Here is a 14,028-nt window from a genome sequence, read left to right on the forward strand (position 1 = left end):
CTGCGTATCTCAAATTGTTTACTATTTCTCCGTTTATTACCAGCCCATCCTCTGTGCCATCCAGTGCCTCTCTAAATAGATGTTCCGAGTACACATTGAATAGCAGAGGCGACAATATACAGCCCTGTCGCACTCCCCTTACACTAAACTTTTCTGAAGTTTCGTTCTCGATTCGAACCACGGCCTTTTGTTGATGATAAAGTTTTGCTATTATCTCTGTATCTCTATCGTCTATTCCTGATTCCTGTAAAATCGAGATGAGTTTGTCATGCTGGACTCTATCAAAGGCCTTTTCGAGTCTATGAAGCACGCAAAGACATCTACATTGACGTCGCGTGCTCGTTGGATTAGGACTTGTATTGAAAACAGAGCCTCCCTGGTGCCTCCCTGGAGCCTCCCTGGTGCCTCCCTCCATTCACTTTCTGAAGCCGAACTGAGTTTCACCTATGTTTTCATCGAGCTTTCTATATATGCGTGTTTGGATGATATTAAGGAGGATTTTTAGGACGTGGCTCATCAGACTGATTATCCTGTGATCAGAGCATTTGGTCGCGTTTGCCTTCTTGGGAAGCGGTATAAATGTGATAGCAGCCAGTCGTTTGGGATTGGACCACCTGTATAAATATTGTTGAATAGGGTGGTCAGTAGTTGAACTTGTTCCGAGTCCAGCAGTTTAAGAACTTCTCCGTGTATCTGATCCGGTCCGGAAGTCTTGTTGTTTTTCAGACGTTTGATAGCTGCTTCCACTTCTTCCTGTGTAATGGTGGGCCCTATATTGCCAGTTCCTGCAGTTATGTCGTCGCTATTTTCGTTTCCGAAGAGCTCCTCCATGTACTGCCTCCATCTTTAGAGTTTTTTTATCTGTTTCTGTAATGAAGCCATTGTCCGCGTCTAGGATTACTCCTCCACCCCACCCTCGATATCCTCCGGTTGCTGCCTTTATTTTCTTATGTAGGTTGAAGCTGTCATGTTTTGCTTGTAACATTTCGATCTCTATACATCTTTCCTGAAGCCATCGTTCCTTAGCCTCCTTGATTGCTTTCAAGACTTGGCTATGCGTTTCCTTGTATTTTTGGTTATCTTTGTTTCGGTGTTGCCTTCTTTCCTCCATAAGTCTCAGGATATTATCAGTCATCCATTCTTTTCTTTTCACTGTCTTATCGGGCCTCAGTTCCCTCTCCGTTATGGAAGTTATGGATCTTCTTATTTTGTTCCACAGCTGTTCTACTTCTATTTCAGGATTGCTCTCCTCGGAAATAATTCTCAGTTCGTTATTTATTGTATCCTTAGTTCGTTGTAGTATAATTTCTTGTTGGAGTTTTCGTACGTCAAGTCGCTTCGAGGGCCTTTTTTTGACTATTTTCTTTAATCGGAGTCTGATTCGAGCCAGTAGCAAGTTATGGTCTGTTGGTATGTCTGCGCCTGGATAGGTTTTACAGGACGTGACGGAGTTGCGGTATTTTCTGTTTATCATCACAAAATCAATTTGATTTCTCACGATTCTATGGTTACAGTCAGCCAGAGATTTCCAAGTGTATAGTCTTCTGGGGGGTAGTTTGAAGAAGGTATTCATAATTGTAAAATCTGTTTGTTGGCAAAATTCTATTATGCGTTCTCCCCTCTCATTTCTCACTCCCAATCCGTAATGTCCCACTACGTTCTCGACTATTCCTTGTCCAATCTTGGCATTCATGTCACCCAAAATTATGTTGATTTCTTTGTTGTGTTTTTGAGGGCAATTCCCAGTTCTTCGTAGAATTCTTCTATTTCTTGTTCACTGCTTTCTGCCGTCGGTGCATATACCTGTATGACATTTAGGTCGAATGGTTTCGCTCTGATTTTGATTAGAGCAACTCTACTCGAAACCGAAATGAATCCCTTTACTGCTTTATTGGTTTGTTTGCTGAGGATTATTGCTACCCCATTTCTGTTTCTGGGAGTAGTATCTCCAGAAAAATATATGTGGTGTTCATCTATAACGCAGTTTCCCGAGTTTGGCCATCTTGTCTCACTACATCCTAGAACGTCAATTTGGAGCCGTTTCATTTCCTTCACTATATTTGCCGCTTTCCCGGCTTGGTACATGCTTTGCACGTTCCACGTGCCAATTCTTTCTCTTTGTTTATCTTGAAGATATCGTTAATGGACCGGGGGATTCTTAGCACCCTCTCCCCATCTAAGGGGTGCCCGGGACTGAGGGCCATAGTTTCGTTTTCTTTTTCCATTGTGATATCTTGGGGAATATGAGTAAGTCAGGTAGTTTCCCGTTGCTTTCCCGAGTGTATAGAATTCAGCCGCACCTAACATGGAGAACAGACGCTGTTCGCCATATCTGGCTATCCTCATTTAGTTTCGTTCGCAGGTGGATGCAGTTACCAGGGTGTGGCACGTGGAGCCATGAATGAGAATTGGGTGCCCTGCGAGGACCAGTCATCGCCGGCCACACACCGAAAATATCGTTGCGTGCCACTGCCCTTGATGAAAGGTACTACCTCTACAGCGCAACCCCTACACCCCTAAATTTAAAATACTATTTTTTAAAGGAAAATGTGAAAAAGTTGACATGTGAGATGTCATTCTATCAGAGTATCATTATCTATCGAATAAAGTAAAAAAATATCGAGGGTACCACAGAGGTGAAACAGGTAGTGACAGAAAATAATTGAATACGCCAATCAATCCTGATTTATTTTAAATAGTAATATACCATATCTCGGTATTTTATCTGAAAAAATGGAGATGGAGATAGAGAGTCGGTTAAATGGGGAAAGAATTGCAGTTTTGTGGGGTCATAAATATGCGTCTTTCAGATTTTTGAAAAAGTTCATGATTTACTAGATATTAAAAAAAAAATTTGGCTATTTTAAAAATTGTCCCTAATTCCATTATAATCTATTTTAGACAAAAAGTTTTCAGATAAAAGTTGTAGAAAATCACATACCTAATGAGTTTGTGTTCTTCGATTTTTTCTAAAGCCTGTCATTTTTGACATATGACGCAAACATATATTTGGAAACCGATAAGAGTTGGCTATAACTCAGTATTTTTTTTAAAAACTAAGTTTTTGAAAAAAACATATTACAGCTTATATCGCTGAAGAGCTTAAAAAATGGCGCTTTTTATGAAGTCATGGCTAACTATGATTTCCATTTAAAAAAACATATGTTTGTGTCATTTGTCAAAAATGACAGGCTTGAAAAAAAATCGGAGAACACAAACTTATTAGGTATGTGATTATGTAGAACTTTTATCTGAAAACTTTTTGTCTAAAATAGATTATAATGGAATTAGAGACAATTTTTAAAATAGCCCAAAATTTTTTTTTCGACATATCTAGTAAGCCATGTACTTTTTCAAAGATCTGAAAGGTGCATATTTATGACCCCACAAAACTGCAATTCTTTCCCCACTTAACTGACTCTCTATCTCCAGTAGTTTCCGAGATACCCATAGAGAACATCGTAGGAAACTCACCCTGTATATTTGTATGAGTCTGTGACGTTTTTTACTCAATCATACTGTATCATGCCATATTATTATTAGTATTAAAATAGCTTTTTTGTAATTAAATTGACCTCGTATATAAACTAATTTATATTTACATTATTTTCTGAGAATTAAACTTCAAAAAGAAACTCGCAAGTAAATTACACGAAAAAAGTCGGAATTCTTTATTACATCGCACGCAAATTAAACATGAAAAAATTTCACTTTCTGTAGGCCCGAAAAAAATGGAAACAAACAAAGGAAATTGGTCTCCGGCATGATGAGAACTTTGCGTGTTCCACAAAGCGATATAGCTTTGAAAAAAAAAGTCGACAGCTAGACATAAAAGAGATATTTTTTGAAAGATCTTCTCACCCGAGTCGTTCTTTTCATACTTTTAAGCTTCTATATCTGGATATGGAGTCGGCGGAATCATTTGTTACTTATCCCGGATTTGATATTCCAATAGATCTTTTCACTGCAGCTGCTAGGACTATTTTTCTATCTTTTAGTCGTTATATATGGATCGTTAATGGAGAAACCCCAACAAACATTTGAAGTTAAAATTACGTTAAACTAACCACCTAGACTATTATTAACCAACTGGAAATTGGTCGAAATTTCCAAGAATTGACGTTAAAATTCCCAAAGTGGGGAATAAAACTAAAGTAATTTGGAAGTTAAAAACAGGTTAACAGGTTATGATGTCTTGTAAGAAATATGGGCTATGAAGTCAAAAATAACCGACCTGAGGTCATAACATGGTAAAATAGAGGTGAATTTTACTAAAAATAGTCTAATCTAATTTATACTACCTACATTTTACATGGGAAAGAAAGAGAAAGAATAAGGTAAAGTTTTGTTCTTGTTAAAATGTGTATGTAAATGAATTTCCCAATAATGAACCAGGAAGACAAAAAAGTGTAATAACTGGCATGGCCGTTTGAACATTAATCCAATATGGATGAAATACCTACATAATATATGCACTTCCTAGTAAATGCAAATAAGTTATTGGTAAGAAGTGGATTACTGGATTCCCAGGATAATTATGTCTGCGGAGAAAATTTTTCTGTGAGATGTAAATATGATAGGCCCTAAAAATTATGCGCCATTAAAATTTTATGTATTTTCAACAATTAATTTTAGAATAAATCGTTATTTTCAAGGTTCCAACATAACTTTTTTTCAGCTAACTTCCTTGGTACACTTTTAAAGTTCTTAATTAGTTAATTTAACTTTTGGTAGGTTAGTATTATTCATAAACGTCTGTTTATTTTTCTCAATAGTTTAGAACAATGTCACAAAAAAATATTTTTTGAATCAAATTGGCTAAGAAAATGGCCGCTAATGGTGTTTTTACCTATTCGTCTATGAAGTTAGGTTTTCCATAATTTTAAATCCTTAAATACCGCTTTCTTTGTACGAGGTTAAGATTTCTTTAAATTAATAACCTCAAAGGTCAAAATTTCTTGCTTAAGTATTTTCCTTCGAGGTACAAGTTAAAAATGGACTATATTAGGTCGAGTAACGCCGGTTAAACAGAAATCTTTTATTTTCTTTGAGTGACAGTGACAGTTGACAATGATATTTTATGCTAAGTTCGGTAATTACATATTACATCTTCAAGCAATCCGATTAACGTTTCACAGTAATCACAGAGAAGAACAATGTAATCATGTGTCCTAAAATGAGAATCTTTATTGAGAGTCACGTGACATGTCAAATTTTTATCCTTTTGCTGGCCGATGCAATTACCGAATTGGCCTAAACTAGAAAACTAAATTAGTTTTTTTTGCTTATTATTTTTAAAAGTTTTGTGTTTTGGGACTGTGAGTGTTATTACAGAGGACTTTTTGTTTTTATTGCACATAATGGACACGTTTAAGATTGTGGCGGTAATAAAAAATAAACGCATTGAATATTCTTTCGTTCCCAATAGTAGTGGGAACTATCGAATGAATACTATCGAAACATTCGATAGTTGCAATTCATTCGAATAATTCGATAGCTAGTAAGAAAACATTCGTCGAACACTATTCGAAAAAAATATCGAATAGATGCGTCATCTGCCTTGAAATATATTAATTCGGCAGCAAAAACCATTCATTTATAAAATTCATTCATTTGTAAAATTCATTTATTCGTCAGGATCATTATAGTAAAATATAAACTGGATTTTAGTTGTCGCCCGGCGACGTAGGTTTCTTTTCTAAGAAACCCGACAGCGCAGCGGTCGGCGGTCGGTGGCAATGGTATGAAAAAAGCCAGCATCTTTGATTTTGAGTCAGATAAAGATAAGGACACATTATTTTTTTTATTGAGGGGCTAGTATTTACACAAAAATACATTATGAACGGCGCTGTTGCCGTATATTCGTATTAGTTGGTATTAGCAAAGAATATTATTCTTTGATATTATAGTTAGTTAGGGATAGTATGACTATATATTTTGCATTTTTTTTATTAATATTCTGTTGTTACACTTCAATGATACTTTTTATTTTGGATGTAGGAAAATGATTTTTAATGTTTTTAAGCAAAACTGGTTTAATAAATAATAATAACAGTAATAATTTGTTATACCTATTAACACCAAAATTTAAAATCATTTAATATAAACATTTTTTTAAGTAGTAGCAAAATATAAACAACAAATAAGAAATCAAAATTATTTATATTAAATCCTATTTAAAAATAATATAGTCTCTAAATTTTTTGTGGCAACGTTGGTTTATTAAATAATAATAATTACAGAACTAATTTGTTATATTAACAACAAATTTTAAAATCATGAAATATAAACATATTTATTAATTTTCTGTGTAATAGAAGAAAAATATAAATAAAAAATTAGAAATCAAAATTATATATGTGTATTACATTTTATTACTTTGTATTAGTATTTAAAAATAGTATTTGCTTTTACTGGCGTTTACTTTAAAAAATAAATGAAATATTTCTTCGCAAAAATCTACATGTAAGAGAATTAGCATAAACAAAATACAAATATCGTTAACTTTTTTTTAAATTGGCACGTGTAAAACTTTAATCAATCAATTTAATTTTCTCACCCCAAAATTTGACTTCGATAACCATTTACTTTTTTTTTACTTCGATATAACCACATTACCACATTACTTAAATATGATTATTAAGTTCAACTAATTCATATTACTAAAACATCTAAAATACAAATACATGTGTATTTTTAAAATTAATTGTAAGTTCACCTCATCTCTCTGAAAAATTGTTACTTCTCAAAATTTTCCATTAAAAAAATAGACCATATGCCGCATAAAATTAAATAATTGAAAGATCGGAAAATCACACAAATTTTCGGAAAAATTTTGACCACCACACGCACAGAATCGTCAATTTAAAAAAAACACTACTACTTTAGTATTTTAAATATTTTAATAAACGCAAAAATAGCACAGTATTTAGAAGGCAAGTTATAAAAATTTGGAAGAACTAATAATGCACTGACGCACACAAGAATCAAACGAATACTAAATTTCATTTATCAAAAGTATTCGATAGTCGTGGCTTAACGATAACCATTTAGTCGCACAAAGTATTATACAAATGAATGAATTATTTTATTCGAATGAAACCATTCGATAGTTGAAATCATTCATTCAGTAACCATTCGATAGTCTAATTCATTCGATAGTTCCCATCGCTAGTTCCCAACCAGTGGGAACAAGGTAATGTGCTATGACGTAATAATCCCTAAAAAAAAATTTAAACGGAAATCACCCCGAGGAAATTAAAAAAGGCAATTTTTAACCTGCCGTAATTCTGACTTTCTTCGAAATCAAAAAACTAAGTTACTTTTACCTTTGAAGCATAATAGCGACTTATGAAGTCGAAATAAATTAAATTTTCAACCTAATTTGACTCCTCCAAATAAGGTCCAATTTAAAGTTATTAACAACTAAATTTTAACCTAACTTGAAAACCAAACAATGCCTTCGACCCCCGAAACAAATTTGAGGTTATAATAAAGTAATATTTGACCTACTTTAAGTCCCTGTAGTCTTAATGCCCTCAATAGGTTATCAGTAACTAGATTTTAACAATGCCAGCTAACTCCAACGTTGCTACTTTTCAAAGGTATAACCCAAGTAGGATCTATCTGACTTCGAACTAAATCTGACCTGAAGCGACGTCAGACTTTGTGCAAATTTAGGTTGGGTGCTCGTGATACGACCTGTGACGTCGCTTTCCTATTAAAAGCGACGTCGTTGGATCCGAGTCGGTAAATCCAACGATATGTCGTCATACAAAATAACAACGTACCATTTTTATTAATTTCCCAACGTCGTTCCCACGTTGGCTTTTAGAATTTTTTACTTCGACCTTACAGATCCATTGTGTCCCCCTTTCTTGAATCATAACTCATCATACAGTCCCAGGGCTTTGACCAGTATCTGGGACAGTTTTATAGAGGGTAGTTCTCCATCTCCAATATCAGTCGTACCAAAATTCATGGCACGAATGGTTGTCGTCTCGGCGCACTCAGTGATGAGGTGTACTGGTGTTTCCCCATCTTCCCCACAGAATCTGCATTCGCCGTTTCCTCTTAGTTTCAATCTACTGAGGTGTCCATTGAGGAGACAGTGTCCTGTTAAAAACCCCGTGACAATCCGAAGATTGTTCTTACTCAGACCCAGGAAGGTCTGTGATTTTTCTTGATCATAAGCCCTCAGAAACTTCTTCGAGTGTCTTAGACCATTACAAGATTTCCATTCCAGGTTGCGGATGGAATCTTCCAAGTTCTTGAGTTCCGCCTTGAGTTGGTTCCCACTTGGAAAGCAGAACGGTTCTGGTCCAGTTAGTGGAGTGTTCGCTCCTTTCCTAGCTAGATTATTTGCTTTTTCATTGCCTTCTATCCCTTGGTGAGCAGGCACCCAGTGTAGGAGGACTTTGTTTTCTTTCCTAATTTATTCAGCTTCTCTATGCATTCTTTGACCAATTTCGAATTGATTTATACTGAGTTGATCGCCTTTAACGCTGCTTGACTATCAGACAAGATGGCTATTTCTTGTTTCCGATAGTTCCTATCTAAGATAAGTTGTACGCATCTCTCGATAGCGTAGATTTCTGCCTGTTGGATACTAGGGTAAGTGCCCATTGGTTCGGAGTAATTAGCTCTCGGCCCAAACACTCCGATCCCTGTTCCCGTATTGGTTTTGGAAGCATCAGAATACCAAGTTATGGTATGGTCTTTTAACTGCTGGGCAAGCGTTTCGCTCTTCCAATCCTTCTTATTGCTCAATACTACATTGACATGTTTGTCAAAGTTGTACGTTCTTGGCATACGTCCACTGGGAGTTGCAGGAGGGTATTTCCTTTGAGGGTGTTCCAAGCCCTGATCTGACACTCCTCCCAGTTCCCAACGTCTGGTTCCACGTTGGCTTGCACTGACGTACATATACTTGAACTAGCCCGACGTCTACCCGTTGTCCGAATAGGATACGTCTCACTGATAATCCCTAAAGTAACGTCCAATTATATTTTGTTGTATTTTATGTTCATATTTATAACCTAATTTACGTATCTCTATTTACGTCAGTAAATACAACCCATTAAGTAGCATTTGCGACCTAATGAACATCATGAACATAACCTAATAAAAAGTTTTTGTAAACAAACTTAATTTTTTTATTATGCCTAAAAAACACTAAAAAGGCATTTAGACATTCATCTACATTTTACAGAAAGAGGTCGAGGCTTTTGCAAAATAATAATAGTAGTAGTGATGTCTTGCCTCCACCCGTAAATGCTTTTTATCCGGAAGAGATGCTGCATTACACTGGCGCATCTTAATTTCATTTTTTAGCTTAGGAAACCAGCAGACCCCATCCTCCTCTGACATGTGAGGTTAGGCTTAAAAAAGTGGCTGCCCATTTTTTTTAAGGAGAAAACAAAAACTAAAATATAGTTGCACAAATCCACAAATCACTGATAAACAAAGTGAGGTTACGTGGCGTACGTTGGAATTATATACGTCATAATACGATTGCCGGTCTTCCGGTTTGATGACTTCGGTCGTGTGAGACGACTAATGTTGGAGACCCGGTCGGAATTGGTATATTGGTAGTTCATATTAAGTCGGACTCAGAAATCCGCCATTCTTAACACGTATCCGATTGTCAGCCATTTTAAAATCGTTTTTTGTTTTTAAAATTTATATTAACATTTCGATTTCTAGTAGAATAATATCGATAAGGTTGAGTTTGGGGGGAACCACAGTACAGTTTTATGATTAAACCAGCTAGAAAATAAAAAAAAAATTGTGAGTTACTTTTTTATAGATATTTTTATTTCATAAATCTACCTAATTTTGAAAGCGCTCGTTGTTTTCCGGAGTATTTTAATCAAATATATCAAGAAAGTGACTTCCGTTGACAAAACTGATGTCTGGATTAATGATTCAGAATTACTATAATACGAAATTAGATAGGCACTTATAGTTATATTCGAGGAGTGATTATGAATCCATTTGTAATTAGGTAGTTTGGTTAGGTTTTTATGTATTCTTGGTAGCGAATATGAAACCAAACGTAACGTAAGTGCTTAGCGACGAATTTTAAGTGACTAAAATCCAACGTAATATGACATTGGTAATTGGTAGAATTACATTCCCTATTAGGTCAGATACCGACGTCGAGGCGACCCGAATCTGTATTCCCCATTTAGGTGCAAATAAGGGTCGAACCGACGTTGGTACCCGACGTCGGGTTTATTGAACGCGACGTATAACCGACGTTAGATAACGTCCAAATGCTACTTGGGAATTTTAGGTTGTTATTAAATAGTTTACGACCTCATTTTTAGATTTTTCGCACTTTATTCCCTACAAGAAATTTATTAAATTAAGTATAAGTACAATTCAACCAAATAGTGGTTAATTTTCCGTGGTCAATGGTTTTTTCTCCTTCCTGTGCTACTTGGGACGTCTTTCTCCACTCACTATATCTTATCGTCTCTCACATTTAATCAAAAAATTAAATATATTGTCCAAAAATTACTCGTTTTGAGCAAACTCTTTTGATTACATGAGCACAATTTTTTTTTATCTGAAAAAAATTTGTAAAGTTATAGAGGTGAGCCACTTTTGAAACGCACCCGGTGTGTTGAATTGTTTTTGAAATTAATAGAATTAATGAGAGATGATGATAAAATTTAAATTGTTTTTTTTTCTGTAGAAAAGGCATTAAATTTGGGGGTTCAGCCACTGCATTTAATTAAGTTAAAAACACCTACGACTTCTAGGCGTGAGTTCTATAAAGGTGAAAATTTTACAAGTCAAGCGGGCCTCGCTTAGTATATACAAAGGGCCGATGAAAAATCGCACCAAATTAATTACACGACGGGGGTGAAACTTCAGGGTGCGGCAGAAGTTAGATAAGAAAGGGCTGTTGTGACGTAGGTAGGTTTCTATTTTGTGTACGACGAAGGGTTTGGTGGATTTTTCTAATTTCAAAGCCACTTTGACACAGAAAACGAAAGGATTGATTAATTATTTTTTCCATTTTGATTTATTTTTTTTTTCAGAGTGAAAGTAGGTGTTGTATAGAGTTTCCTCCAAAATGTTGGACATCAGTTCAATTATACTTATATTTTAGGTGAAATTTTCTTAGCTTTAGGTCGTTATTTTTTGTGTAAGATTTAAATTATGTTAATAATATTTAAGAATTTATTTCTATATGACAATGTTTCGACAACACAAGTGTCTTTTTACAACACAAGTGTCTTTTTTAAGTCGAACATATTTTTTCCTTAAACGTAGATATAATTCCAATGTTATATAAAAGAATAGACAGTTCAAAATATAAAAGAGGCACAGTTCGTTTAAAATATATAGTATTAAATTCTTCTTCTACTAATATCCATTTTTAGTGTTTAGTACCTCAAAATAGAGGTCGGAATTCTAATTCCTTGGGAGGAACTAGTTCCTCAGATCTAGTTCCTCCGGAGGAATAGGTCCTTGAACTAGGTCTTCAGTTTACAATAGTTCTCGACTAACATGGACATCAATGTTCCTTGCTAATGGGTTTCGTTGTCAGTCAGAACTATTCACAGTATAATCTGTATAATTTTTATAATGTACGAAATATAATGAGACGCGTAACGCATCTTACGCATCGTAAGATGCGTATGTTAAAAACATATAGTTAAAAACATATAGTTAAAACATATAGTTAAAAACATATAGTTAAAAACATATAGGCAAGTTTTATTGCAGATAAAAAAATTACAAACTCAAGTCAGAGTTTAAAAAACTATATCATAAATCAATTGCTCTTTCAAACTATATTAGGATTTTTCATAAGATAGACCTTTGTGGCAGACCTTTGAATAAGAAGACTAAGGAAGGAGCATAATGCTATCCATGTATTCATGCATGGTGGGCGGAAAAAGCGCCACAAAAGCACTCTAGGGTGGGGATCCTTGACAGTTCTATTTGACGATTCATTTGACACATTTGAATTTGATTTGAAATTTTGTGGATTTGTCAGTCTTTACGGAGCTTATTTTATGTTATTTATTATTTATTCTACTACTGATAGTTGTATAAAGGTAGTAAATCTAGATGGAAATTGTGGCAGAACTTAAATTAACAGTGACACTATCGTAATTTATCGAAAAATACTTTAAAATAGTTGGTTGTGTAGCGTGCGGTAGATCTCGGCAAAAATCGAGTGAAATAATGGAACAACTTTTCGCTAGTAAGTGACTATATAATATACATACGTGTAGTAAACCGATCATTTATGAAATTCACTTAAATTAACTAAATTACCTATATATTTTTCTTGCATTTTTATTTATTACTTGTCAAAGATTAGATGTCAAAGAATTTAGATACGTTAATTTGACTTACCTGCTTCAGTAGCGTATCGGATGTTTGTGTTAATAAATACTTATTATAACTTATCTATTTTTATTAGAATTATATATTTTTATAACAATTTTAATAACTACCAACATTTATTCACAACGTAACATAAAACAACAAATTATTACCAAAAGTCTACCCCACGTCTACCCTACATCATAGTTTTACATTTTTTAAATAAAATTAGAACGACACTGATAAACCGGAATTTAAGTCGGCCATATTTGAGGCCCATCGCGGTGTACCTAAGATTTTTGATATGCTCCTTCCTTAGTCTTCTTATTCAAAGTGACAGACGGACGTACGGACAGCGAAGTCTTATTAATAGGGTTCCCGTTTTTTACGGAACCCTAAAAAGATACGATTTATGCCTCAAAAAAATGTATATTTCGACACTCTTAAGGAAATCAAAATTTTTAGAATATTTTCCGTTGACCTAGATCTATGAAATGTGGCATGTAATACCGCCTTATACTACAAGTATAGTGAAAAATCTGAAAACTATACGTGTGTAATTAAATCATAAAATATATACAGTATGTCCCGGATTGTCATTGCAAGAGGAAAAACTTTTTTATTTTTTTTTCTAGGTTTGTTTTTTGACGCACAATCAAATTAAATCCACGAAACCGCGTCTATCTCTCTCGTTCCTCAACCTCTCTTTCTTTCGCTCTTCAAACTTATTATTTCCGCGTTATCACAGATAAGCCGGGATATTTTATTTAACGTTTCGAGTCTACTAACTGTTTCGCCCTCTGGCGCTAAGAAAGAGGCTTTTTAATATCCTTGTCCTTTTTCCATCATTTCTTGCCTTGCTTTGCCTTTTTATTTCGTGAAGACGAGTGAGAAGAAGCACCAAGACAACAACGGGAAAGCGGATTTAGGTTTTTATATCGAATGAAAATTTCGCTGGAAAAAAAATTATACATTTCTCTTGAAAATGTATAATTTTGTCTTGGAAATTTGGAAGAAAATTTACGCATAAAAGGAGATCGAAAATAATGACAGGACTGATTGTTGAGAAGAATTTATCCCACTGTGTGGTATATTTAAACCTCAACTGGGCGTGGCGAATTTCTCTAAGGCCTACGGCGTGCTGGGGTCCGACGGACCCCATCTTTTTTTCAGTTAAAAATACATGATGAAGAGATTTTATAAAAAGCTTGTTATATTTTAACATTCTATAAGGTCGCGGTGATTAACCCTCCTCCTAAAGATTCTACATTCTAGACTCATAGTAAAAACTAACAACAAGATGTATATCAGATACTGATAAATTATGCATTGTTTAGTATAAAATTTAAACCTTCGTCTAGCGATATTTTTCAGATTCACGACCTAGAAGTATTTCATTATTTTATTTCTCCTGTCCTAAATAAAAACAGAGCAGCGAATGGCGATATAGACTTAATGTAACCGGGTTTTGATAAAACGTTGTCCAGCTTTGGCCAGATTTAAAGCACTTTCCGGGTAAATTCCGTGTATAAAATCGGGAAAGGGACATAAAAATGGTATAGTGTTATTGTTTTCCTGTATTCCTTCTTGATTTAGGTGTTGCTCGAGATTTTTATATGCATTATTTACTCGCTTAGATCGATTAATGTTACTTTATAGGTTTTCATATTCAGTTTT

At 34.6% G+C, this 14,028-nt stretch overlaps 1 protein-coding gene across 1 annotated transcript; it reads right to left on the minus strand.

The window, feature by feature from the left end:
* Positions 1–525: 525 nt before the first annotated feature.
* On the minus strand, positions 526–1,693 carry LOC115875493. The gene is made up of 2 exons (XM_030890960.1): positions 915–1,693; positions 526–844 (listed from the first exon to the last, which is right to left on the minus strand). Exons 1-2 carry the CDS (start codon positions 1,691–1,693, stop codon positions 526–528), a joined length of 1,098 nt encoding a protein of 365 aa, XP_030746820.1.
* Between the last annotated feature and the right edge of the window lie 12,335 nt (positions 1,694–14,028).

The sequence above is a fragment of the Sitophilus oryzae genome, unplaced genomic scaffold (assembly GCF_002938485.1).
Source record: "Sitophilus oryzae breed Bouriz unplaced genomic scaffold, Soryzae_2.0 scaffold_1389_pilon_pilon, whole genome shotgun sequence".
In the NCBI taxonomy this organism is placed as follows: Eukaryota; Metazoa; Arthropoda; class Insecta; order Coleoptera; family Curculionidae; genus Sitophilus; species Sitophilus oryzae.

Coding starts and splice junctions, on each gene's coding strand:
- LOC115875493 (XM_030890960.1), bottom strand. CDS start 1,693: ATGAATGCCAAGATTGGACAAGGAATAGTCGAGAACGTAGTGGGACAT. Junction 845..914: donor GCAACCGGAGGATATCGAGG/GTGGGGTGGAGG, acceptor AAAACTCTAAAG/ATGGAGGCAGTACATGGAGG.